This window comes from Habropoda laboriosa, unplaced genomic scaffold, assembly GCF_001263275.1.
Source record: "Habropoda laboriosa isolate 0110345459 unplaced genomic scaffold, ASM126327v1 scaffold153, whole genome shotgun sequence".
Classification (NCBI taxonomy): domain Eukaryota; kingdom Metazoa; phylum Arthropoda; class Insecta; order Hymenoptera; family Apidae; genus Habropoda; species Habropoda laboriosa.
Window position 1 is genome coordinate 364,576 of NW_017100272.1, and position 27,965 is coordinate 392,540.

General features: G+C 44.0%; 1 protein-coding gene across 2 annotated transcripts; it reads left to right on the forward strand.

Annotated features, from left to right (window-relative positions):
* The first annotated feature begins 475 nt into the window (after positions 1-475).
* Positions 476-27,886, forward strand: LOC108573533 (serine/threonine-protein kinase N). 2 transcript variants are annotated; one of them, XM_017935994.1, is made up of 24 exons: positions 476-557; positions 4,392-4,520; positions 6,028-6,229; positions 15,978-16,081; positions 17,104-17,311; positions 18,253-18,436; positions 19,354-19,412; positions 20,536-21,212; positions 21,243-21,593; positions 21,660-21,957; positions 22,018-22,548; positions 22,618-22,805; positions 23,408-23,659; positions 23,745-23,895; positions 23,981-24,068; positions 24,181-24,539; positions 24,612-24,850; positions 25,624-25,785; positions 26,320-26,637; positions 26,718-26,869; positions 26,948-27,167; positions 27,239-27,346; positions 27,437-27,577; positions 27,660-27,886. In XM_017935994.1, the coding sequence occupies exons 1-24, from the start codon at positions 534-536 to the stop codon at positions 27,801-27,803; spliced, it is 5,289 nt and encodes a 1,762-aa protein (XP_017791483.1). In that variant the 5' UTR covers positions 476-533; the 3' UTR covers positions 27,804-27,886. The 2 variants fall into 2 exon arrangements, with proteins under 2 accessions (XP_017791483.1, XP_017791484.1); XM_017935995.1 differs by lacking the exons at positions 19,354-19,412; positions 20,536-21,212; positions 21,243-21,593; ... (1 more) ...; positions 22,018-22,548; positions 22,618-22,805 and having other exon boundaries at positions 18,253-18,407; positions 25,618-25,785.
* Positions 27,887-27,965: the final 79 nt, after the last annotated feature.

Genomic DNA, 27,965 nt, shown 5'->3' on the forward strand with positions numbered 1-27,965 from the left:
GGATTAATTCGATAAGGTTAAGCCTCATTCTCCACGACTGATGTTTTGTTATTCTTACAAGATGTAAGTTTCAACAACATTTGCTTAATCCTCAGTTCCACTGGAATTGACCAATGGATAAAGGCTGTATCACCGAGGTGTCGTAAAAGTGACATCGTGAACTCCCCTTTAGCGTTAACGGCGGAGTAGGGTGCGCGCGCCTTTGGCCAACGATTGGCCCGGTACTTCCCGTCAGTCTTCAGTCTGGTGCGGTGGAATGCGCCCGTGTCTGCGTTTTGTTCGCGAATCGCGCGTCTTTCATTCATACATCTCTGTGGTAGTAACTTCGTGTCGCTTCCTATTCAAAGATTTTCTTGGAAACGTCTCGCGGACGAGGCCGACAAGCGTGCGTGGTAATACATGAGATGCAGACACTTCCAACCAATTCGGTGGTGCAACGTACGTTACTCGTGTAAACACAATGGACTTCGTCGTTCCATGCACAAAGGACGGATAGAAAGCAGTGAGTGAGTGAGTGGAGTATAGTGTCCAAGATGGCGGAATCAAGCTATTATCAGGTGAGTCGCAGGTCCATCCACGCTCTCTTTACGAACTGGTACGCGTTGGTCGCCGCCCGACCGATGATTCCAGCCGCCATAATAAAAGATCGCTTTGGGCGTAATTTAAGTACTTTATATATTGCTCCATTCTTCTCCTTGCGATCATTCGCCGACAACGCGCTCGCACTTGTCTCTCTCTAGACTCGAGGAATGTTTCCTTAAAGACGATGATGATCAGTGATTTATTACTGGATCATGACTATTAACGCCTTCAGCCCGGTTCATGTTAAACGAGGCGTGACGAGACTCACATACTCGATATAGGTTCAATTCGCATTTCCAAGAACTTTCCAAACAGTTCCTGGTAGCACCTGTTTCGGTCGGCAAGTGGTATTTCCTGACGTTACGGGGCATAGGTGTACAGTGCGAGGCACGTTTGTCAAAGCGTAGTCAAGTAACGGCTGAGAATTATTCTGACAGGAGCGTGATCGGTATGGTAACTCCATTGCAGCGGAGATAGCGCTAGCTTAACGCATCGTCCTGATCAAATCTATGCATCAACGATTACCGGTTCGTCTTTCGAACCGTTCTATCGAATTCGTAATCTTTGATTTATGAATTTCCCATCATTATCGGTCAGATATTCAACGAAGTGTAACATTCAGTCCCGTTTTCAAAGAGTTTTGACATGTTTACCATCGAACGATAACGAAACACGAAAAATGAATTTTACACGATCCAACTCGCGTTTTATATCGCGTTAACCCAGCTACGATCATTATCACACGAGTTGATTGTTCAACGTTGCTAGATATACGTGACTTTCGCAATTTGCTAACAGATGCTTTACGTTGTGCGTAACCCAAAAATAAAATGGTACACGTTGGTCAGCCTCGCGCACACCGCTACGCTAATTCCTCAGTTCTATTTTCTTGTGGCGATTAATCATAACGGCATAGATGGCTATGATTAGAATTTTCGAAGGGCGGAACTTTTCCATTAACGATATCGTTTAACCGCGTCCGATATTGCAACCGTTCACTATAAATTTCTTTTTTCGCTCCTCGGGGCATATTGTGAACACGAACCGTCGAGAAGACGAGTCATTTCCTCCCCGTGTTTCTTTTTAACAATAACATCACGAACCACTTGGTGGTAACTCGATATTATCGTGGTCGTAAATATTTCGATCGAGAGGGAGGGGGAGAATTTTTACGTCTTCGTTAGAGTGATGCTCGCGACGACTGTTGACCTCTCCGGATTATTATGCATGGCACACATATTACGGAATGCATGAAAATAGCTCATGCGTCAGTGTGTCAAACTCATACACACATACGTATAAGTACACATACGATAAAGATGCACGCGTTCGCGCTCGGGGTTCGTTGCTTCTTTAAATCGTTCCCACCCACCGTACGGCCCGAATTCGTTCCGCTCGCGATCGTTTTACGGCACGTTACGAAAACTACCATCACGATTAACTTCGTGCTCTCAGGCAACAAACTTTCGCATATTACGAGCGAAAAACCTTGAACAGAACCGCCGCTTCGATCGGATTAGACTTCGGTTGACGATTTATTCCAAGTCCCTCTCTCTCTCTCTCTCTCTCTCTCTCTCTCTCTCTCTCTCTCTCTTTCGCGCGCGCCACCCCTTGGCTACCGTTGCCAAGGAAAATAACATTAATTACATCGGACGGCGGGAATTTTAAAGAAAGAGATTCGGAACAGCGTAAATAGCACGAGTATAATCGGAATTATTCGATGTGACAACGGCTCGAGAATTATACCGTGCGATCAAATTTATCTTTACTAGTAATCGTGCTGCGTCTTCCTCCGTGTGGAATGCAGAAACTCACACTATTTCTGGAATCCGTTGTCGCCAAAGTTTCGAACTTAAGCAACTTGTAGGTGTGTCTATCTCACGAGCGAATCCGTGCAACGAGAATAGGATACCACTGACTCATATTGTTTGCAAGAGAGGTTACAAGGGTATTTGTCGCGACGATTTTGTATCGTTGCACTTTAACCGTACAAACTTTGTACACAACGAAGAATTAATTGCATAATTAGATCGCGGTGGTTTTAAGGTAGACGTGAAATCTTTCTTCTCGTATAGAATTCTGTCGCGACGTTTCGCTATTGAGAATCGCTGTTATCGCCACGATAAGAGATAAAGCATCGGCAAAGTTTCTTCAGTCAGTCCATAGAAATCGTGAAATCGGTGCGACACGGAACATTGAAGTATTCCTCTGTCGTTTCGTGCAACGTTAGTACGCTTCGCGAGTAGTGGTTCCATGGAAATTCAACAAGTAGCAATACCGCTCGGGAGAACGCGACGAATTCGTGAAGTTGCATCGGCGAAGATCGTCGCGGGCATAAAAACGCTCGTAGAATCTCGGATTTTCTGCAACAGGTGGTTGAAGAGCGCAGCCTAGATTCTGGGTGAACGCGCGTCACTCAGCGAGGAAACGCAGATTGATCCCGTTAAATCGCGTTTACACGTTTCTATTTGCCAATTACACGTGACAATCAAACATTTGTAGAACGTTAAAGTATCACTTCGGTAAATTCTACACACAATCACGCGTTAATAATTCATTCATGAACGCGAGTGTAATGCCCTATGAAAATTGAACACAGTTTCACGCGAAGCAGTAGTATCGTCGATATGCTTAACCTTAAAAACCGAAGAGAAATTTCGACGGTTTATTTATAAGGTTCGGATAGGAAAGTTGAACAATGTCGTTTATTTCTGTCAACAAGGAGAGAAAGAGTACGTGCCGATGTTTGCCGGTAACGAAACCGTGCAAATCCAAATATTTTTGGAGCTGCGTTGCACCATGTGCGGTACGTTCTCCGCATTGAAACTTTTTCCCGACGATACAACATCGATGCAACGTAACTCGAGCGTGGACGTCACTGATAAATCGAACGATTTCATCGGAGATACACATGTATCTCGACGAATGGACGTTCCGTCAATATTTGCACGGAACGCATTGTACTTCTGTACCATGCACGATGTCGAGGAAGAACGATCCGGGCATATAATTACTTCTGGCTTTTCCCATGAGTATATTAATGATACACTTGGGGCTTGTACAGATATCGCGAATATTACAGATAGCACAATGGCGCCACTGAATTAATCGAACGCCTTTATCGATGGTCGAATTACCAATCGAATAATTTAAATATAGACTGGAGAATTAATTAAACGGTCCGTTAGATAGGCGTGGATGGGATATCGAGACCCGTTAAGATCGATATTTTCCGCCGTTGAAGGTACTCTCTTTTATAAACCGTGGAACGAGTATAGAAACTGTGGTGGATCGGTGCACATCCGCGCGGCGCGCCAGACAATTTCCGGCGGTGGCCAAGGTGTGCATTATATTCCACCGATGCTTTAACACCGCGAGCAAAGCACATCGTTCTTCTTCGACGTTCTCGGAAAAATGCAAATGTCACTGCCAGGATTAACTGGTGTGGAAATAGACTCGAACGTGTAGGACGAATGGTGAACGCAAATAGGCGCCTATTAGCGGGCGCGTTCGCGTTAGGGGAGAATTTATCCGGTGAAATTACGCGATAACATTGTGTAAGAGAGGTAACGTAACGTATAAAACGTGCTACGTTTAGAAATATCGTCACACTGGACGGACGTGAACGATATACGTATCGATAAATCGTCAGGGAATGGCTGCTCTAATCTTTGCAATTTATCCTTCGTTTTGTTCATTGTTTCTTTTTTTTTCCAATTCATATTTCACCTGGATAATAATCGATAGAGAAGAGACAGAGGAAAGTGTGTGTGCAACGTAGGAATAATCGAATTTGGAATCTGTTTCAGGGCGATTACATCAGGCACCCGGTTCTTTACGAACTGTCGAGCAAGTATGGAGTGGCTGGCAGTGACCAGGTGCCCTTGCCGGTTCGTCTCGACGAGCTCCGGGAGCACATACGCCGAGAAATACGCAAGGTATGTCGAGTCTCGCTTATCCTTCTCACAGCTACGTCTCTTCCCAGAACCTCTCTTTTTCCCCTAGCCGTATATACACGGTAGCGCGCGGCTCGCACACGATATCCCCTTCGCGCAACACAAGAGAAGAAGAGAGGTGGAGGAGGTGGTGTATCCTTCTCCGATTCTTCCATACTCTCTTCCTCTCGCGTTATACCCGCCTTACGTTGTATCGTTCCCTTCGTTACACCTCTCTCTCTCTCTTATCTCTCCTTTTTCGTCCCTCCTCGCGACAAGGGAGGAACAAAGAAATCCGATATGTGTCAGGCCACCGTCGATCCATGGCACGCCTGTTGAAAACCGGCACGATCCACGTGACTAATGGATCCCGGCCGGAATTTATGGTTATTTCGACGAGGGGAAGAGCGAAGAAGAAGAAAAAAAGGAGGATTCCCTCGTGCCGCAATGAGATAAGAAATTACGGGTGTAGCGTAAGCTCTCCCTTTCTCTCTCTTTCTTCCTCTCTGCGCCACGAGAGTTAGTAGAACGAGCGGTGCTCTTGTTGCTGCTGCTACCTTTTCGATCGGTCGATCGTAAATCAATGGGTGACTCGTTGCGCGATACTTGCCGCGCTATGGAGGAGGTGTCAAGCTGTCTGCCTGAGCTTATCACTCGCGATAATTTTCTGATGACGAAGAAATTTCAACGTATTTACCGGTTAAATATCCGACTACTACGCTATTTGCATAGTAGTAAACGATTCTGAAAGGTGTGTAACGAAAAGAGCGAATGAAAATTGGAGGGTGTAACGTAGAGTTGACAAAAATGTATTCGTATAAATACATTCCTTGTTCAATTGCTCCACGATTCCTCTTCACTGCGGAGTCTCGTGATTCAGTAATTGCTTCGAGCCGACCGCACTCAAGCAAAAATACAATTACACTCGTTGATATATCGTTATAATCGTAAGTCCATGCATTTGCGTAACGTCTTTCGAAGCTTAGATAGTCGTAGCCGTAAATCATGCTAGACGAACTCAGGTAAAACAGATTCTTGCGTTAGAACGGAGTAGGTAAATCGTTTCGTTTTGAGCACCGCTCGCAAATATTATTCACAGCCTGTGATATTAGAATGATAAGAGGACCGGGACGCCTGTCAAGTGTGTGTGTTCACCATGGGGAGAAAAGTTTATGGTAAATGTAATAGGAGGTAATAGAATGAAAGGATAGAGCTTCTCCGTGGGCATGAACACGAGTACAATTTTACGTCTCATTTGCTTCGGGGAGAGGAGTGGTCTCTGGACGCGGTCTGACGATCGACGGATCGATAATAACGATCGTCCGTGTTTGAATTCCGTGGAGCGAAATTCCCGTGGTTGGCCGGTTGGTGTGTTCTCTGCTGCTTCTCTTCGTTCAACGAGGTGGCGGGATACGTTTGTCCTGGACGATCCGTAACAAAAGGCTTCGCCATAAAACGGACCGAAGAGAGACCGCGTGTATGTATATACGTTCGTTGTGTTTGGTTGCAGGAGCTGAAGATAAAGGCTGGCGCCGAGAAGCTGAGAGAAGTGGCGACCGATCGTAAAGCGCTCTCGGATGTGGCGACGATCGTGAAAAAGTCGAATAGTAAGCTGAACGAGCTACAGGCAGAGCTTCACCAACTGGAGAGTCAAATTATATTGACGCAGGGCCAGCCCCAGTCGCCCCAGCAGAATCACTCGAACGGTCAAGGTAAGGGAGCAAAAGAGAGTATATACACGGGTGGAGGCATATATACAGCCGTAAGCCAACTCAGATACCATCTTTGTATTCGCGTTAACGCTGCATGGCATTGACCGAGAGGATAAGAGAAGGCAGACTCATGCGCGACCTAAACGGGTTTTATGTAATGCCGCGTGTTAGACTTCGTGCCGATCAATTACCGCTTCGGTCCGTGGCGCGCGGAATACGCTCCATCGCGAGCCATCGATACCATTAAACGAGTTCAAGGATTTTTCGGAGCAGACCGTGTGAAATCTGTGATTCGTCTCAGCGGCAGATATTCCGAACGATTTTTGCGAAAAAATTCCCACCCGATAAATCAACCAAAGTATATTCCCCTCGAACGTAATTGCATAATCTGGTCTCGCGCGTTTATTTTTATGATCTCCCTCGTAAAAGTCGGAGTCGCAAACGACCCAATTTCACTTCTTTTTTTTTGTCGAGGTATCAGTTGGTATTTCCTCTACTCTGTTCAAGGGGTTAACTTATCGATACATCGGAGGTAATGGCGAAATATGTTCCGGTATGTTCCCTCCTACCACGCTAACGACTGCCGGGCTCCGAGGCCGTTAACGAGCGGCCACTTAATAACTCCACCCGCTAACGAGCCGTCGAGACGACGTCTTCGGTTTATAAAGCTCAACCGTGCATGCGAGCTACTGCTTTATTACGGCATTCGCGCCTGGCAAATCGAGCATGTCCAGCCGGAGCAGCCATAACCGTTGTTGCATCGACGATTCAGCGATCCGTGCCTTCGATAAACTCCCGTTTGAAAAATCGTCCGCGCCTCTGGCGTCTTTCACGGTTCCTCTCCTCTCGAACGCTCTCTTTTTTTCAAACTCTCAAAGGTGAACTTGATATTTTCACTTTGTAAAAAATATACTTCTCTCCGGTCGTGAATAAAATTCAATTTACGCGATTCACACGTGATTTGCTTGTTTACGCTGTGCGGATTATGCTCGCGGACTTTGGAACGCATCACACCAATGGCGCCGCAGATTTTTGGCCAGATTATTCTTAACGGTTCGACTGACGTACACACATACACACACACGCGTGTGTATTTTGCAGCGAATAAGTCGTTTCGGAAACGGTACTCTCTCTTTCTCTCTCTCTACGGGAATTTCCAGTCGGCATAGCTGGTCTTTTCCCTCGCTTAGAATACCAGCGTGTACACACTACCGCCATGCAGTCGCTGGACATAAATTAGGAACGATTAACTCCGATCCTCGTAATCGGGGGTCATGGTACTCTGAATAGTCACGGGCGTAGCGTCGAATTTCAAACGTCCCGTGTATCGCGCGATCGCGATCAATGTACCGTTTTATCATCTATCGCGATCCGATGGATCAATTCTGTCCTCGGCTGTTCTACGGTTACACAGGCACACCTACGCAATCTTGCGAAGAATAGATTTCTCAGTTTCGTTTAAACAATATATTTGTATTTATTTATCGAAATAAAGTGGTCATCGCGAGAAGAAGTTGATCAAGATGACATGCATCAATCGAGGAGAGGTCAAACCTCACCCCGATCAGAGAAATGTAACGATTTTATTTCTCCCTGCTCGTCTGGGGTTAAAAGGGTTAAAGTGAACGGTACAAGGTGGTACGGGAACACGGTCGAAATTGGTATTTCTCGCGAATCGTCGACCTTGAAAGACTAGTTACGCCACTGGGTGGCATTTAGCTATCGGTGCTGTTTCGTGACGCGCCTCAGGCCTCCGTACGTAGCCGGTCGCGAGCACAAGCAGCGAGCAGCTCGAGTCTTGTGTTCACTTTGAATTGACGGTAAGTGGTAGCATCTATTTATACCGTGGACCCAGACGCGCGCCTCTATCCACTCCAGTTAAGTCAGTCATCATACATTCTGAGGGACTAAGCAACCTGCCTTCAGGCCACCTCATTCAGCTCCCTCTTGCGACGGGTTATGCCATTCAGAGCGGTCCTAACAATGCAACCACCGACGACGTCGCTTCCTGTATCGTTACCTCGACGAATAACTGGTTTAGATTCCGGAGGATTTGCCTTAAAACGGCCCTACATTATGTGGACAATTATACTGCCACTTCGTCGTGCTATTCTAAACGTTTTAGAGAAGAGCTTAGGGTGTGCGTCCATATGACAGTTTCTTACGATAACCACTCTCGAGAGTTCACTCGAATTGTGTACGCAAGCATTCTGAGTGCACAGACTCTCTCGAGAGTAAATCGCGATAGTTTTACTCTGAAATGGACAGGTATCCGTAGCGTTAATTATGACGTGTAGAAAAGTTTCTGTTATGCAAATTACACGTCCTACTGGAAATCTGAATATCAAAGTATATCTCCGTGGTAGAGATCAAGCTTTCCCTTCCGGACGTTTATTATCGGCTATTCGTTGCAATAACCATCTCGTAACTATACAAGCTTGAACGTTTGCATGGCAATGTAGCGGGGAAATATACGATATCCGTCTACAATGTCCACCTTTTACTTTCCAGATTATGTCGGATCGAAGGTCCGACGTAGATTTCCTTCTTTCAGATTCACCCCCTCTATTCAATATTACCACCACCTTTGCTCCCCCATTACCAATAAGAACGAGAGCACCACGAGCTTAGAATAAGATATCGCGGATGAGACGGTGCCACGGATTCAGGAGAAAGTGCATACTACTATTCCCTCCTTTCCTCCGGTTGTTAGTGTCGAGCCGCGAGGGAAGCAACGTAACGAGCACCGGTCGAGCGGCGAGGGCTCTCTCGTTCACTTTCCAGTTCTTCGAGTTCTGGCTATACGTGCGTGTAACGCGCGCGCTCTCCTCGCGAGGGACAGTGAAAACGCTCTCTCGCATGGTACACATATACGAACACTTGTTGTGTAGAAATTGTATGTAGGTACATACGGTGCACACATAATACGATCAGCGTAGCAGCGTATTACGAGAGGCGATCGGTCGAGCGATCGCTCGCTCGCGTATTTCGCCTGAGGCTGCCTCCTCGATGTGGATCGAGATCGCGTTTCAGCCGAACCGAGGCGAACCCACGCTTTCGCATTCCACGCTGTCGTGTATCAGGGAGGCCCTCAGGCCCTACTCCCTACTACCAATGTCCCTCTTTAGGGACTACCTGCTTCCTCTCTAAACTCTCCACGCGAAATCGTCGCGACACTTCGCGACCAGAGCGTATCTCAGGGTACACGTCCTACGAGTACTCTGAATAGTATACTGATAAATTTGCAAGGGGGACTTTAGGCTTTTACAACGGTTGCTCTCGAGAGTGTGTGCTCAGCTCTCCGCCGGTACTCTGAATAGTCCACTGATAAATTTGCAAAGGGAGCTTTAGGTTTTTTGCGAAGGTTGCTCTCGAGAGTACTCTCAACACAGTGTACAGTGATAAATTTGCCTCTCTAGAGCAGCTCGCGATTGTTTTACTCTGAAACGGACACGTACCCCTACAGCGGACGATTCTATAGCGGATAATAGAGATATCGCGACACGCATGAATCGTACGTGGCCACGAGGCATCCTCCGCCATGAAAATTACGATCATTTGCTCGTTCAACGTGTATTTATCGAAATGACTGCCAATTCAGCGGTTTCCTTTCTTCGTGCTCTCGCACATTAAGCTCGCTGCCGAGCGTTTCAGCAACGTATCGGGGAAATTATGACCTGAGGCCTGTTTTAATTTCAACTTAATTTCTTCGATCACTTCTTTATACGATCGAGCATGAAGCACACTTCTACCGTGAAACGTTCGAAAACCGAAAGAAAAAAGCAAACTGTTCTTTGCTACCTGTACAAACAATCTTCCAATTTGAAATTGCAATGCAAATTACTCTTGCCGCCGTGGCAGCGCCGATGAAATTATGCATATTACGAATGTCGCCGTAGCGGCGCCAGCAGAGTGCAAAAGGCTAATAAGTAAAGCGGAAAGCGTTGAGCGAAAGATTAGCAATTAATCGTGCGAAACAAGGGTTAAACTCTACACGTGGCGCAATTTGTAAGCGTGAGAAATAATTGCTCCACGATTTCATATTACCACTCTGTAAATTTCGTTCGTCGAAATCTGCGTTTCCGATCGGCAGAGATACGTCGATATCTCTATGCGGGATAATGGTGTGCGAAAGGTTGCCTCGTTTTATTGTTGTAACCGTAAAGCACCAGAGGCCTGCTTCTCTCGTTCAGGCCGTTATCGTTTCTCGCGCCGCGCGACATTTGTTCGGGGCGCGCGAACCGCTTCTAAATAAACGCACCGCATTACATAATTCGCGCGTTCCGTAACGCAAATCACGTTGCCCCGGGTGCCTACCGCGCACAAACCAAGAGATATATCCCGGATGGTCTCGATGATGTGCTCGATCGCGCTTCGTCGAGCCTCCACACATGCTCTCTAGTGATTCATCGATCCGCGCCGGTTAAAGCGAATTTTTCACTTCCTCCCGTGTGTGGTGTTCGTCGTTGCTCGCGAAAAAATTCGCGCCGTGTACAGGCACACGCTCTCTGTTATCCTTTCACCGGGTGGCCTGTAAACCCAGACCAGCGCGAACTTTATTGCATACAGAGTCGGTTTTATGCGCGTTCGAGCCTCAACGTGTTCGCGTTTACAAACGTAACATCGTCCTATTTTTGTCCCGCGTTTCAACTCTTCCTTCTCGTGTACACGCTCGAAGTTACGCAATTTTTTTTTCGGCATAAAGAGACACTTGCACGAGACGAGCCCGCTAAAGATAATATCGCATGATTAGGGGCTAATACACGCGAAAGAAACGGCATAACTATCCACTTACCGGCGCGAGTGATTTAAAGGTTCACGAATTCCCGGTATGCTCGTGTCGTCATTGCGTGATACGGTGAAAAAAGATCAAAGATCGATAAGAGATTATGAGTCACGAATTACAGAAGTCTCGTAACGCGTTGACGTGTATTGACCGGTGTGTATATCTGTAGAGAGAGGGGAATGTTATAATACACGCGAAAGAGAGAACGAAATCGCTTTTGTCTAGGCCGGCGTGTGTGACGCCCACGTTTGGTGAATGAGAGAAAATTGAACCCGGTAGATTCGTCCGATACCGCCTCAAGCTTATCAGAAACCTTCGGTGAAACTGTTTTACGACGCTTTCCACGGTTCTCTCTCTCACACACACGCGTGTGTACGCCACGCACGTAGTAATTTATAAGAGCGAGGCGAAACAGATATACCGGGACACACTACGGCTCCTTTCCTGCCGATCGTAAAACTTCGCCGAGGAAATCACTCGCGCTCGCAAATAAGCGTGACGATTTATATCGGTTAATTGACGGCTTGTATAGGTTTTTAGTAGGTTACACCGGTGGCTCTTTTTAAACGGTGGACATTTTTCTGAAAACCGGTCGCATAATTTCGCTCGATCGACGCGAACGGTAGCTCTTATGCTAATAATTTAAACGTCACGATATACGATTAGACACGGTTACGGTTACTTTACAAGCCAGGTTCACCTAAGGTCTCTCTTTCGTACCGCTATTTTCTCGTCACGATCGAAACGTCTTTAGGGAAAAATACGACTTTTCAATCACCGGTGCGATAGTTACAAGCGAAACGCACATAGTTTCTCTATCTGATTTTCATTATCAAGTAAGACGCCTGGATACCGCCTGTGCGTTCCCAGAACCGAGCATTCTTTTCCGTCGACCATGGTCGTCGACTGTAACACAATGGTTGAGTAACGTTTAGGCTAATTAATAACATATTCTATTTCGCAAGTCTCTATTGACGTAAGTGATTGTGTTACGCGACAGGATACCAGCGCGCACGTCTTTGTCGATTCGAGGCAGTTTACGCTCGAGAACGGTACGGTTCACGCTCAGTTTCTAGCCGACGTTAATTATTTTAATCAGTCCTGTAATAAGGATGTTGCCAGACCATACTCCATCCCCTTTTACGATGCAGCGGAACACAATTATTCCTTACGTAATATATATATATATATATATTAATGTTATGCCGTAGGAAGTCTGGCCCACGGGGTTACGGTTCGTGATCGCGCGTCTGCGTGAATCGCGTGGAATATGTGGAAAAGAGAGCCTGTGGCGCACGGTGCAGGCGAAATCATGAATGGGCGACTCGCGGCCAGAGAGTCACTCGAGTGCGCGAGTGCGCTCGAAAGGAGAGAGGAAATCGTGTTACAGCTTATGCAGCTTGTCGAGGGATTAAAATTTTTAATTTTTCACCATACAGACCTTTTTTTTCTCTCCTCGCTGCATCCTATGCTCTCTCTAATTAACTGTGTATTTTTGCTCGTTATGTTCTTTTTCTTTCCCCTTTTCAATGCACCTTTAAACGATACCACAGGCCGGATGGAAAACAAAGAGTTTTCTTGCGTAACCAGTGTTCCACGTATGAATACTTGTTTCTGTATACGACGGAGACCAGAGAGAAGAACATCATTTTCTCGATGTAGAGTAGCAAGTTTCATTCGATCTCTCTCTCTCTCTCTCTCTCTTGGTAGTACGGGAGACGAGATGATGCGTGCTGGTAAAATTATGCACACACGAACGGACGCGTCTTTCAGTGTTGCCGAGGGGTTGTTGCGTGCGTTGCACCCTGAGGTCGTCAAACCAGTGAAAAAGATAGCTCTACAGCTTCTCCTACCGCTCTCTCTCTCTCTCTCTCTCTCTCTTTCTCTCTTGTTCGATAATAGTGAAACAAGCAGAAGAGGGGGGAAAAAAAGGAGATCGTTATCTAGCGTGTGCAGTTTCCTTTACCAAAAGTGCACCACGTTACGTAGAGAAGTGCCGAATGCGTCAATAATTCCATTCATTGTTTCGCGCACGGGGGGAGAGATAGAAGAGGAAGAAACAGCGCGACAGAGCGTGTGCACGGAGTTTTGTAGTCTGGAAACAAGGAAAGTCTTTGTCGTGTCGCCCCACGCTCGTAGAAACCGGAGTATAATGGGGCACGTGTTCTGGTACTGCGCTAATGACATGGTTTCGCGTACTCCTCGATATATACCGTATTGTCCCGAGACCTCTCTTCCACTGTTTCGCCAACCTATTACGAATTATTCTCCTTCTTTCCACGTTTTTGACACACTCCTGTGTACGTGTCATTCCCCTTTTTTCCTCCTGGGTAACCGGCTCTTCCCCTCGGTTGCTCCCTTTTTCCTGTATCGTTTCGTCGAGAACCAACTGTGCGCATTTTAACGATGCACGGTGTATTGTGTGTGTAGTCGTATTTAACCTCGTGTTTTGTAATATCGATTCACTTTTTCCTCGCGACGTTTTTTTCCGTCACTTTATGTATTGCCCATTGTCTTAACATTTTCGTTGCTGTCGGCGCCTAGAGGCGCTTTCAAAATTTTCTACCGTGCTGTTGCCGTACTTTCATCTTAATCTCTCATCCTTTGCGCACTTCCATTTTAATTTAGTGAAACGAATATAATCTTTCATCGTCTACCACGCGAGTAATTCTCTATTAAACGCAGGAAAGGATAATTATAACTTGACCGTCAAAAAGAAAATCGTATATCGAATTTTCTGTCGCTCCAAGAATATAGAACACCTTGAATCGAATCGAAACCAAATTGATCACATCTATCATCATCTAAGCAAGTTTCAAAGAATAATCAAAAAAAAAAAAAAACAACAAAAGATGATACGTGAAGGGGTTAAATCACGAATTTCCTTTGCACAATCTTCCTATCGTTTCAAGAATCAGAAGCCCTCAAAAGTCGAACCGATTACGACGACAATACCCTCATACATATTCCTCCTACGGACATCCCCTTTGGAGAACATCTCTTCCTTCCGTTGTCCCCTGTTCCTCGTTTCCCGGAGAACGAGGAGGCGCACAGTGGAGAATCGGTGGAGCCGAACCGATTCCAACGACGCTACTCCCGTATGCATTCACATGGCCAATATCCTCCTTATTTTCCTCTCTTTCTCTCTGTCTCGCTTCGTGGCTCGCCTTATTCGGACATGTCAGGCTAACGCGCAGTGCGTGCACCGACGGTGCAAGTGCGCTTATCCCGCGGTGCTGCATAGGCGTCGTGTGCGCGCGTTTCACGTGTTTCTTTGTCGGCGATGCTCGTCGTTACCGTTCTTTTTCCGCACGGTTCGCTAAATCCCTCTCACCCACCACCACCGCCGTTCTTTTTTTATAATATCTATGGCAAAAATCCTCTCTAGCGGGGGCCTTCACGCTTCGACGAGCTCCAAAAGAAATTTCGTTTGCCTTGGAACGAGCACGGAATTCGCGTTGTTTCACGGCTTAATCCTTTCGACCGACCGTTGGTTCTTCACAAAGAGCTCTGGTTGGCTAGGTGTTTGAACGCACGAATTCGACGAACGTGGTAAAACCAGGAATCGTCCGGTTGTTCGTTGAGTACGGCTAGCTAGACGGGAAATACGTGTTTTCCACACACACACACACACACACACGTACACGAACGAATCTGTTCACGCGTGTGTACCGCTTGTGTGCACGTCCGCGATTCGAGAATAAATAAAAAAAAAAAAGGTCGCAGGGCGTGCCTGGCGTATTAAAATGGGAGTCGCGCGTACGTTTCGCAAACGACGTCGATATAATTACGTAAGTGGAATTGATTACAGTAATTGTTCGGTGTTCCGGCCCGCCCGGAAACGCCGCTTATAAATTCTGACACCCATTTTTCAGAAACGTTTCCGCGCTCACCTAAACGTTGATCTACTTTTACGATCGTTTCTTGTGCAATACGTTGTTTCGTAGCAAATTTATATTTCTACTCCAGGTTAAGTGTATCGAACAATTCTTTTTTCTTTCTCTCTCTCTCTCTCTCGATACACCGACGGAAATTCGTGTCAATAATATCGATTACAAATTTTATGTAGACCTTGTATATATACATATATTCATGTACACACTTAACAACAGTGGCAATTGCTCTTTATGCAAAGCAAATGTGACTTTATGGCGCATGACCTTAATCCACACCTGTTTAATTGCGCCGTTAAGGATGAACGTTAAATCTCTCGAGCAACGGCTTATAAAAGGAAGGATCATTTTCAAAGGAAATTTTCATGCTAATTTCACCGAACCACGCGCGCTACCAGTTTCCTAAATCACCCTATTTGCGCTTCTATTTTTCATTCTCCTTTCGGCCCGTTTTAAACGGGCGTTAAGATCGAGCCGGGAAGATAGCGCGGTTAACGATTAATTTCGCGATCTCATTGAGAAGCGACGTGATTACCGTGCCGTAAAGGTTCTTCTTTTTCTCTTCTTCTTCTTTCATTTTATGGTCGAGGGACGTTTGGCTTGCTCGCGTCGCGGAGCAGCAGCAACTCGCAGTGAAAACTTGGGTACGATGGGAAATTGGCGTGCAAAGATGTGCTCGTGTGTATACGTGGAAACAAAGAAGAGCAGCCACTTTTTCTACGCTCGCATTGTGCTTGGGAGTACATTAAATACGTGGGAGTCCTTAGCCTGCCTCGGAGATATCTCCAGTGGGTTACAGGAAGTGGGATTAGAGTACCTTGCGATTTCACTATATTGGACAGAGTTCTCTTGTCGCGAGATGCAGTAACGCGTTATACGTATCAACACCTACACGTGAAGAGATATATTTTTTTGTCGTTCTTAATGATTTATCGTAATTTCGTAAGCTCAAGGATTCTCCGGTTGTTTTTTTTTTTTTTTAATTACATCCGTACTTTTTCGATAATCGAACAATCTCCGACCGGATCGAGAAACGACTTTTTATTTTCAACGCCTATTTTCGTTTCAGACACGCCTCTGTCACCAATGGGGCCGTCGTCGCCGAGTCAGGAGGGTCTATTCACGGATCTTCGTCTTTTGTCCTTGGAGAAGCAGCTCAATATCGAACTCAAGGTAGACGCCGTTTGTTAAAGAAAAAGAAAAGGACGAAGAAAAAAGGGAAATAAAAAAGCGCTAAAAAATGTCGCGAAAATTTATTCGAATAATCCACTCTTAACGAGAGAGGGATAGCGATCTTCTTCGTTTCTATAATTGGAATTGTATATCAGCGTATGGGAGCGCGAGTTTCGAACTCTCGGTAGTTTTCTTTAGGTAGCAACACCGAGATTAGATTACTCCAAAAAATATAATTAATTTAATTGTAATACGATAAAGATGTTTATTAAAAATCGTATGATTAATTGTTACTTCTCTGCGTTACGCAGCAGTGTGAGTGTATCACTGTGTAGCCACGATCGCACACTAATACAGCGCCGTAATCAGTGTGCAATTCGCGAGTGATTGCGGGAGAGACAGCGGCAACTCTAGCCCGTTCTTATTGTGTGAGTCAACAGTGAATCGTCGGCATTTTTTTCTTCACTAAAGATAGCTTCCCATTTCGTCATACGGTAATTTACACTAATCAAAGCACACATAGTAGCAAATTTCGAACCCGTCTTTGCAAGTTCCTTTCTATTCGCAATATCAATCTGATTGAAAAATCGAATGTAACTCTCGACAGTCGTAATATTTCTCTCTTCGATACATCTGTCATGTCAACGAATTGAGAGAAAAAGAGCGAAATAACGAAAAGCATGTAAGATAAGATTTGACAGAAAAATGAAAAAAAAATTTGCGTCATTGAATTCTGGCTGCTCGCCAGCCTATGAATGTCAACGAATTTTCAATGCCTACCGTCATATATGTAGAAGCAAAATCGTGTCTCTACGTCATATTACGCGATCCGTTTCAGAGTATAATAGGGTTAGCCGTTGAGCTGCTGGTGAATAGAAAATGCCGAAATTATTTTTCAAAAAGGTGAACTGTGTGACCTCTGTGTTGCTAATTTCGTATCTGATCGTAGTACCTGTGAATTATATTAAAAAAAATATTCTTGTGACTGCATCGATTAACCAGTTTATCCGTTGACATTTCAGGTGAAGCAGGGGGCGGAGAATATGATACAAAGTTTGACCAGTGGCCGGGATAAAAAGTTACTGCAGGAGGCTCAGCAGATGTTAGACGATTCTCGCGCCAAAATCGAGTTCCTACGCATGCGAATAATGAAGGTGAAACAGGCTCGTCAGCAGCAACACGCGCGCGGCGATGCACCACCGCCAAACGGCGAGACGGCTAGCAATAAAGGTACAGAGAATCGAGCGCAGCGTCGCTTCCTGCCTGTTAGATGGATCTTAAGGAGGACAGACGAGAAATTAGTCACCTCAAGGACGTAATTATTGGCAATTAACTTTCATCGTATCGCGTATTTATTCGAGATACGTCGGTTGCTGGTGTGACTCATGCTCTGCACACACTTCCGCGCGTTACGCGGTTGGATAATGGTAACGCTGAAATATAGGGCACAGCCCGTCCATGAAATACGATAGTAATTTGGTGGAAGTAACGAGAGAAGACGTGTACCATGGAAGATGCAGGCAGAATTTTCGTCGGCCAACGCGTGGATCTTGGCGAACTTTATGCGTTAATAATTTTAACCTAATGCTCCTTACTTCAACGTTACTTGCGTGATAATGATGTTCTCGGGGTACGAAAAGCGATTATGTTGCGATTCGGTACTTCTTGGAAAATTGTCTGACCATAGTCGTACCGTTGTTATCACAAGTATCGTAAATATAAAGGCTTCGTGACTTTTGTATTTAACATTTCACTCGGTTATAAATGTACGTACGTACCTACATATGTGTTATTCTGATTGTACGAAAAACGCGTATACTATTCAACTACACAACCTTTGTCGATTGTAAAAAGAAAAATCCACTGTTATCGTCGCTTCGTTCGATTCACACGACGTTGAAAAGGGGAGAATGTATATCGATGTAGCTAGGAGGACATCGAGCAGTGTCGCGTGACGCAAAAACAATCTCGCCTTCGTTGTAGACATCGAACGATCAACAGTCGTATTTTAGTAAGTCACCCACTCATACGTCCATGTGTTTTCGACGTCTTTTTTCCGCGAGGAGAGCGTGTTCGAGGAAGCATGAAACTTCGTTCGATTCGTGTTAGAATCATAATCATCGATATTCAACTAGAACATGTTCAACAACGTCGGCTAATTATAATTACAGATAGGTACGAGCCAAGCTTGGAGCTGGCGTTGGAAGAGAGGGTGGAGGAGCTGCGACATCGTTTGCGAATCGAAGCTGCAGTGGTGGAGGGAGCTAAGAACGTGATACGTCTTCTACAAAGGGCCAAAGTTGCTGATAAGAAGGCTCTAACGGAGGTACGTATCATTTCCTCTTCAATATACCCGTTAATACGACGTGACAACCAACGAGTCTGTGACGTTTCGATAATGAAAAGCTTTTGTGTACGCTGCTACACTAGCAGAGATACATCGTCGAAAGAGACATCCATTGACGTGGTGTATACTCTTCTTCTTGGAACGGACATGATGTCCTTTGAAAAGCACTGTGCGTCACATTGTCCGCGACATTCGAACGTGTCTTTCACAACGAACAAAATCCATTAACGTCGTTCCTTTTCCTATCTATAAAATCTCGCTGCGAAAAAGTCAGAGTATCATAGGGACGAGACGATACTCTTCTTTAGTCTCTCGTCTTCTATGTACTACATCATACACGTGTATATGTACCTTTCTGGTTGTGACGTAAGCAGAGACGGTGGTATCGTGCGTCGTTGACGACGTAAATCGAAACGAGAGACCCGAGAATTCGTTTGGTCGGTCGGGATTAACGATTTTCCGTGTATCCAAGTCGCTCGAACGCGCGTTCGACGTAGACGACTACGTCGTGTTCGAACAGCGGTGGCGTATACGCACCGTTCTCGAAATAGCCACTGCCTAATCCCCGCTTCCCCGTCGTCTTCTATGACGCCTTTTCGGGTCGCGCTTAGTTACCACCTCTTCGAGGGGGAGAGAGAACTGGCATAACCCAGTCGTAAGCAACGCGATAAACCAGCGACATGTGCGCCAATCAACCGCGACTCGACCGCTCGAGAAATGCCTGTGTCATCTACACGGACATTCGCGGAGATATCGTGGTTGTTCGTATTCGTGGATAAATCGACGACACTTGGAACTATGACCTGAATCTGAAGACTGAACTCTCGAAGCCGTCCCAGAGTTACTTGCTTACGTACGAGAAACACTTTCTTTCGTTTCTTCGTCATCTCTACACGCACTTATACACACGCACACACGATTTGAGAAAACTGACGTCTGTTCTTTATCGAGAGAGAGAGAGAAAGAGAGATACACCTGTGGATGCATGAGAGAGGCTGAGAACCTGGGTTTTTAGAGCGCAGAGATTTTCTTGAAGAAGCATATTGGATTCCGAGACGGAAGCAGACTGACAGAAATAGAGAGGATATTGCACGTTGAATAATTAGACGTCCGTGGAGGGCAGAATATTTGTAGAGATCCCCGATCGAGTTTAACTTTCGCCGTTCGGAGAGTCGAGCGAAGATTAAGACAGAGAGAGAAACGTGCATTTATTTAGACTGGATAGAATTGGGATAGTATTATTAAGTTCCTTTTTTCTTCTCTTTCTTTTTCATTGGAAAAGATCGAAGGTGATCGAGATTTCGTGTGGGTGAAGATTGTATCCTGTCGGGTAGAAGCGACCGATCGTGCACGGTGAACTGTGCCGTATTAAAAGTATCATCTGGTTCCAGGTATATTTGGTCCGACTGTACGTTGCTCCAAATTTATATTGTGCTAATTATACCTTGGGACGCTGCTCTAAACGTATGGTTTGTCACCTTACGAGAAACGAGCGAGCTGTGTTAACGAGACTGGATATTTGTCGAGATTCATTTCGTGCTTTGTAATAAACGCAGATATGAACAATTGTCGATACAACGATGCTACACTTTCTGCATCGATCTCCTTTTTCGTAGTACTCGAGGAAATACTCGAGTTTGGCGAAGAGTGGAAAAACTACGAAACGATGTAGTAACATATGCTCTCCGCGAAGAGACACAGACTATTTTACAAATATTCGATACGTAATATCGAAACGATACAAGAGATTCCGAAATCGTGTGAATACAGTACAACACTGGGTGTCTGAAAATAGACCAGGGAGACGCAGTATCGCTGAATTGCGGTGTGTTTCCGCGAACAAGAACTAATGTAATATATCCACGGATTTGTGAAATACCCTCTGAAAATACATCGGTCGGTTCGAAGTCGTTCAATCAATTTTTACGACAATTGCGCAACGAGGGGAAGTCCCTCGCGAGACGTATCTTCGTTGAAACCACCTTCGAACCGAAAAAATAAACGACACCGAACAAAGGAAACAAATAGCCCCGCGGCCGCGGAGCGCGGTGCTACCATCTTTCGCGAAATACCACACCGATCGACAGTAGTGTTCTCATCGATGTGCAACGGAACGACGATACTATCGAGAGAACGTCGACGGATCCTCTTCGTAACGGAGGAGAGAAACGGTCCACGGGCGAATGCGTTTCTACAGCGAAACCGATTGAACGCTCGGAGCGGCGATGGTGTTCTGCGGTGGATAACGGCGTGGAGAAGGCTGAAGAAAAAGGCTTGGACATCATGTACGGTCGTCAAGGGAACTCGAACAACGCGCAACCACCTCCGTGGTTGGTGCGTGCAGAAGTCACGATTCGACATGGAACACCGGTCACCTCGGAATCCGCTCAGGCGCCGGTAAGTGTGTCCTCCACTGTCACAGATTCAGGTGGCGTTCGTATGATATACCGATGGAACACCAGCGAGTCATCACCGTCAACGACGACTCCAGTCGTCACCACTTCTAATCTATCTTCGTCCCCTGGTTCCTTCGGTTTTCAACGAGGCAACATACTCTTCACTTCGACTCCACCTCCGAGGCCTTCGCCAGGCTTCTACACGATTCCAAGGTCAGGATCGTCCGGGAACGACGAGTCCATGTCGTCCAGAGGAAGATTGAACGTTGATTCGGGATACAACAGCGAACAATTCTCACCGCAGTCCTACTCGAGCTTGCCTTCTCGTCGACCGTCTCAACAGTACAATCGTCGATGCAAGAGCACGTGTAGCATCGTTCTGTCAGCTGTGGACAGCGGAGATGGTACGAAAAGAGAGACTTCCAGTAAAACAGCGGGCAGCGAGTCGACGAAGCATTTGTACGACAATTCCTGGAGGCATCATTCGTCCCATCAGCATATTTTTTCGCGGCATCATCAGTTCAGCACGGTTCCGGAAGTCTGCGAAGATTGTCCGGAAGGTGGAAGTCTACCTGGCGCCTATAGTACGCATTTCTGCAGTCGTACGCAGGATAAAGTTACGAGTAAGTCGACTACCATCAGCAAAGACGCGTCTTCGCAGACTACAGACATAGAGTCCAAGGAATCCACTTCGACGACTATGAGCAAGAGTAAAGTGAGGAGGAAAGCTACTGGTCTCCATATTTCGGACGAGCAGAAGAAGAAGAAGGTGAGTTGTTTCTTCTTTCGATGTGAATATCGAACGATTTTGTATCACATATGTGTCTGATTTTAGCAAGAGAGTCGATCGCCAACAACAGCTTCAGAGACCACGAGCATCGGTCCATCAGCGGACTCGGAGAAGTCTGATTCCTCAGCGAAAGACGACAGCTCGAAGCGTAAATCGCGAACTGTGCACATAGACGTGTACTGCACCGGTTCCGACGACGATGAGAACACTGAATCGTCTACCGAGAACGAACGTGACACCCCTATGACCGTATTCGAGAATCCTGACGTGTTAGTCACGCATACTCAAGTACCAAGCGATATTCTACCCAGGGGATTCCAGGATGACAAAGCTTTTCTGAAACGTGCTACGGAACGACGATGCGATAGCTTCAAGCATGCACCCATGAGAATGCCTTCTATAGCTAGTTCAAAGGGCTACGACAGCGACGACGTGCTCAGCTCGCTTTATCCTTCGCAATTCAGCTCTTACAGCGCTCTTCGGGATGTAGATTCCGCACCATGGTCAGCGGCTTCTTCCAACGCTGGCATTCCGTTCGACTACGATTCTACTATCGCCACATCGCCTAAGGATACTCTGTCCGACATAGACTCGTTGATAAATAGCAAAGTAGGGCTAACTCCTTGCGACAGTTTCGAGTACGCGAGTTCCTCCGATAGAGAGAGGATACGGAGAATGGAGGAGATATGGGCCAAGTCCGAGGGAGAGGATAAACAGTGGCGCTCGCCGGAAATCGAGCGTAAATATTTATTGCAGAATAGGAAGATGAAGGAGTATTTAGAAAAGCACGAGATTGGATGGTCGTCTGCTGATAGCGGGGAAGATACAGACGAGAGCGGTACTGTTGGCTGGAGCTTCGTGTCCAGCGAAGAGAGTCAACGAATGTTGAAGAAAGCCTCGACTGTTCGACGAACGAGTAAAACTTCTACTGAGCGTACAGAGAAAAACACTACGAGTATACCAGAGCGAGAGCAGCCTGTGAAGCAGAAGAATTCTCAGCAAGAGTACTCCGATTCCACGCGTAGCGATAGTATTCCTCATCCGTACGCTTTGCGCGATCAAATAGGTCCTTTCGTTTCTAACAGCCCATCTCCACTTCCGTCGAAAGTACCTTCTCGAGTTACCTCTCCCTTTATGACGCCTCAGGGCGAGAGAACCGATCACATATTGAAGGCGTCGATATTTGGCTCGGTGGTGAACGCTTTTCGCAAACCAGGTCATCACATAGGACCATCGAAGAATCCCTCGTGTTCTTGCGAGCATTGTCGAAGATACTTCGAAGAATTGAACTCGCGGGATCGTTCGTGTTCTATAAGCGAATTCGAACGACAAACGGGGTTTCGTTTGAAGAAGGAAACGAGGATAGCTCGACCAATCCCTAGAACTAACAATTCTTGAGACTTGATATATTAATACGTTCTTAAAGCTTTTTTTTTTAACTATATCATAGTATTCTCGGTTTCGTGACGAAGCTATATTTGAACATATTATAAGGTTGTGTTTTGTAATATATAACGCGTGTGTTTAAGTTCTATTTATTGAGTAAAAGTATCCGTATTCCATACTGGTGATTCTTTTTTTTATTTATAATTGTCATGATCTGCTAAAACATTCTGCTGGATATCGAGCATTTATGTAAGCTAACAGATACATACAATTACTTATGCTGTTAATAAACATTGATTATATTAGTAATGCTGGTTCGTTACATGAGTCACTAATTCCCATCTCCGATTGATGTTTCCTCCAAGGTCAAACATGTTTTTACATTTATCTCTTGAATCACTCTCTAGGCTCAAGCAAGTCTTGCAGAATCAAGTAGAAAGTTGGATCTGCTGAGATTATCCCTCGAACTTAGAAGACAAGAATTACCACCTGACAGTGGTACTGCTGCTCAATTGAAGAGAGAATTAGAAAGTGTGCAATCAGCTAGCCCGGTCCCCGTAACTTACACATCATTGCAACCGTTTCGTGGTCCATTAGAGGGTAAAGCTACGGTGCCTGCTTCGGTTTCAAGATGCGCCGCTGTTACTGGACAGTTAGAGGTAAAAGAAATTTGCATAGAAATCATCTCTGGCATAAATTTCCCTAATGATTATCAAAGATCATTGCGTGTAATTGTAATTGTAGGTAAGGTTAATGGGATGTCAAGACTTGGCAGAAGAAGTGCCTGGGCGCACGAGAAGAGAGCATCCAGCAAGTCCGGATTTACGTAGTTTTGTTAAAGGAGTTACAGGACGTAGTTCGAGCAAATCGTACAGCGTTAAGGATGAAACCAGTAGTAAGCGTTTTTATTACAACTATTATTAGCTTTTTTCCTATAAACGTGTGAACAACGTGTTAAATTTTTTGTATGTTTACCGTAGATGATATTATGGCAGTTATTAAACTGGATAACCAAACAGTAGCACAAACTAGTTGGCGACCATGTTCCCAGCAGGCTTGGGATCAAAGGTACATTTTTATTACATAGATAGTTTTGCGAGAGGTACATGCCTATACTTCATTTTACGATACAAAAACTACGACTGTATCGATATGTAGACGTATGATATTATTTTCATAGGTTTTCCATCGAACTAGATAAGTCGAGAGAACTCGAAATAGGCATTTATTGGAAAGATTGGAGATCTCTTTGTGCTATAAAGTTTTTACGTTTAGAAGAGTTCATCGATGATGTGAGACACGGAATGGCTCTGCAATTGGAGCCGCAAGGTCTTCTTTTCGCTGAAATTAAGTTCTTGAACCCTATGATTTCGAGGAAACCTAAACTGCAACGTCAACGAAAAATCTTTAAGCAACAAGTGAAAAACTTCCCAAGAGCTAATCAGATGAACATTAACGTTGCAACTTGGGGTAGACTCTTGAAACGATCTGCTGCTCCTTCATTGCACAGTCCAAGAAACTCTGAAAGTCCGCCGTCAGGTAGCTAGATATTTTACATTGTATTCGTGTTGAATTCTTAGAAGATTCTGACATAAATTTGATTTTTTTTAGGACCTCAACCTTTGCAACTTGCTTTTGATACTTCACTGGAAGATAAACCAGAAACGCCTGGAGAACTGCCTGACCCTGAAAAGGGAGGATTAGGTGGAGCTAGACCCTTAGGATTGTTAACTTCAAGTAGTAGCCCTACACTGCCTCGTCCTCCAGAACATCCTCCACCTCCACCACCCACGATTACAAAGAAACCCTCGTTGCCTGCACCTCCACCACCACCAAAATTAGACCAAGAGGTAAGTCACGAGACATTTGTATTATTCCTCACTGTACTTTTTATTTGCAACAAAGTTAGACTTCCCAGTGTTACATAGAAAAGAAGATAAACCGTGATTATTTTGTACCCTTTTAGCGATATTGTAAATTGTCCATCTTGTTACAAAGTATTTCGAAGTTTCCTTAGTATGTTCTTTTACTTGAAAGGTTCAGGGGTTTGGTACACTGGTTATGGGTAAAAACCATGTAGAACACATGCATACAATATATTTATATCCAGTTGAATCGATATACTTGCTAATGTTTGTATATAGTATTATATATTTTGTCAAGGCATGTTAGCACATATGTATTATATACTTTCAACTGCGCAAGATACTGCTTTTGAGGATACCAGAAATACATCATTTCTGTAGGTACCTTGAAAACTTTACAAACGCGGTTTATATAACGGGCAACAGCAATTTGTTAAATGCTTAAAGTGTACAAACTTTTCTTTTCGTTTTTTACGTTTGATTTATATATTATTTTTAATTCTTAGCTTCTTTTACGCATAGCCATTTTTATAATGTTCAGCACCAACATAGAAAAGGTACACTGTAATGTGCAATGTGCATTGTACAATGTGCAGTATTCCTTTAGCAAAGTTGCAACAAACTCCCTTTGATACTTGGGTCAATTGATTAATTTTATCAGAACATAAATTACTCTATTCGTAATATCTGCTACAGTTTAAAGTATATCGCAATATAAAGTAGCTTTTAGAGCTAAGCAGATAGTAATGTAGTTACAGAGTGCATTAAGGGAGTTTGATTTCCTGCACAACGAGGAAAAGGGGGGTCCTCAGGGGGCAAATTTGAGGCCTCTCGTAACAGAGCCTCGTCCTGTGCTGATTGCACCACCCTCTCCACGCACACCCTCGCCCCAACCTGTCGTCGAGTTTCCTGAAGATGAGGTACATACCTCTAATACACGCAGCTTTATTTTTTATTTTGATATTCCTCTACTACTAACACGTTAAGTATAATATCGCTCTTTTTATGTTTATCGTAATTTATTTTATCGTAATAACAAAACATTACTCATTCTTTGTTATTTTTATAGGTTTTTTTCACAAATAGCATGTAGCTAAATTTTTGCATGTATATATGTGTGTGTATATGAAGGCTTGTAAATGTTTTATGTAATCTTATATTTATCTTGCTTCTAATATCTTTAACATTTAGCAAAAAGAAAAAAAATACCGCTAAGTATTTGAAACTTAATAAATCAATCTTCTTTATTTAGTACACTAATAATAATGTATGAATTTTATTATAATTAAACTTTCAGTATTTTATAATCATTGAAACATTATTAACAGACACATAAGGATAAACTGAATAACAAAATTTCATACTGTCAATTAATATCAAAATAATTAATATTAATGTAATCATTATCTTGCGATCAACATGTTATTTTAAAATAAATATTTTACAAATTATAGGTTGTATATGAAATGCCGAATAAGCCTGCTCAATACAGAGACAGCGCCTACGAATCTAGAAGACATTCGCAACTTACTGGAATGACCATAGATAACTTTAGGCTACTTTCTGTTCTTGGCCGTGGTCATTTCGGAAAAGTAATCCTATCGCAGTATAGAAATACAGGAGAATACTTTGCGATTAAAGCATTGAAAAAAGGAGATATAATAGCGAGGGATGAAGTGGAGTCATTACTTTCAGAAAAGAGAATATTCGAAGTGGCTAATGCTACACGTCATCCTTTCCTTGTAAATCTATTTGCCTGCTTTCAAACTGAGGTATATGTTATTTCAATTATATTTGCAGTAAGTGTAACGTTTAAGTAGAACATCGAAAATTATGATTTCATTCCTCATAGGCACATGTGTGTTTTGTAATGGAATATGCAGCTGGAGGAGATCTTATGATGCATATACACGCAGATGTGTTTGGAGAGCCACGAGCTGTATTTTATTCAGCGTGTGTCGTGTTAGGATTGCAATATTTGCACGAAAGTCGAATAATTTACAGGTAGATATTGAAAAAAAAAGTATGTGTAATTTTTTTTGTATCAAGGATACATTCTCAATTATGTTTTTACATTTACAGAGATTTAAAATTAGATAATTTACTGTTGGATACAGAAGGGTACGTAAAAATTGCGGATTTCGGTTTGTGTAAAGAGGGAATGGGCTATGGAGATAGAACAGGAACATTTTGTGGTACACCAGAATTCTTGGCTCCCGAGGTTCTTACTGAAACCTCATACACACGAGCCGTTGACTGGTGGGGTCTTGGTGTACTGATATTTGAAATGCTTGTTGGTGAAGTAAGTTTTATAAAATTTCATTCGATTACGAACGATAAGTACTTTATACTAATTAACATTTGTTCGTTTAGTCACCATTCCCTGGTGATGATGAAGAGGAAGTATTCGATTCTATTGTGAACGACGAAGTTCGTTATCCACGATTTCTTTCTTTGGAAGCAATAGCAATAATGAGAAGGGTGAATATATTACTTTTTGTGTGAATTTTCTTTACTGGTTCCACAATAAGTAAGATTTAAATAATCTTTATTCTTTCTGTTTAATTATAGTTGTTAAGGAAAAATCCTGATAGAAGATTGGGTAGTAGCGAAAGAGATGCGGAAGATGTTAAAAAGCAAGCGTTCTTTAGGCAAATAGCTTGGGATGATTTACTATTAAGACGCGTAAAACCGCCATTTGTTCCAGTAATTGTAAGTATTATGCTTTTTTGTACTTCAGTTTTGCATCTATTAGAATAGTTATCGATAAACTGCATTTGTACTTATATTTCAGCATTCTGTGGAAGATGTCAGTAATTTTGATGAAGAATTTACATCAGAAAAACCCCAATTAACTCCACCTAAAGATCCTAGACCACTTAGTGATTTAGAACAAAGTCTATTTAAAGATTTTACGTACATGGCTGACTGGTGCTAGCCATAATAACAATGTTAATCGTCTTTTTTGTTAAATTTGATACGCAAATCGTTTAGCGTTCTATTACTTTTTTAAATATCATTTTAGGGGCAATCGAATCGCAATTAATAACACCGATTATTATATGTGTATTTGTTTAATTCTCAGAATAATATGTTCCAC

Coding starts and splice junctions, on each gene's coding strand:
- LOC108573533 (XM_017935994.1), top strand. CDS start 534: ATGGCGGAATCAAGCTATTATCAG. Junction 21,594..21,659: donor ACGAGCAGAAGAAGAAGAAG/GTGAGTTGTTTC, acceptor GTCTGATTTTAG/CAAGAGAGTCGATCGCCAAC. Junction 27,347..27,436: donor CAATAGCAATAATGAGAAGG/GTGAATATATTA, acceptor GTTTAATTATAG/TTGTTAAGGAAAAATCCTGA.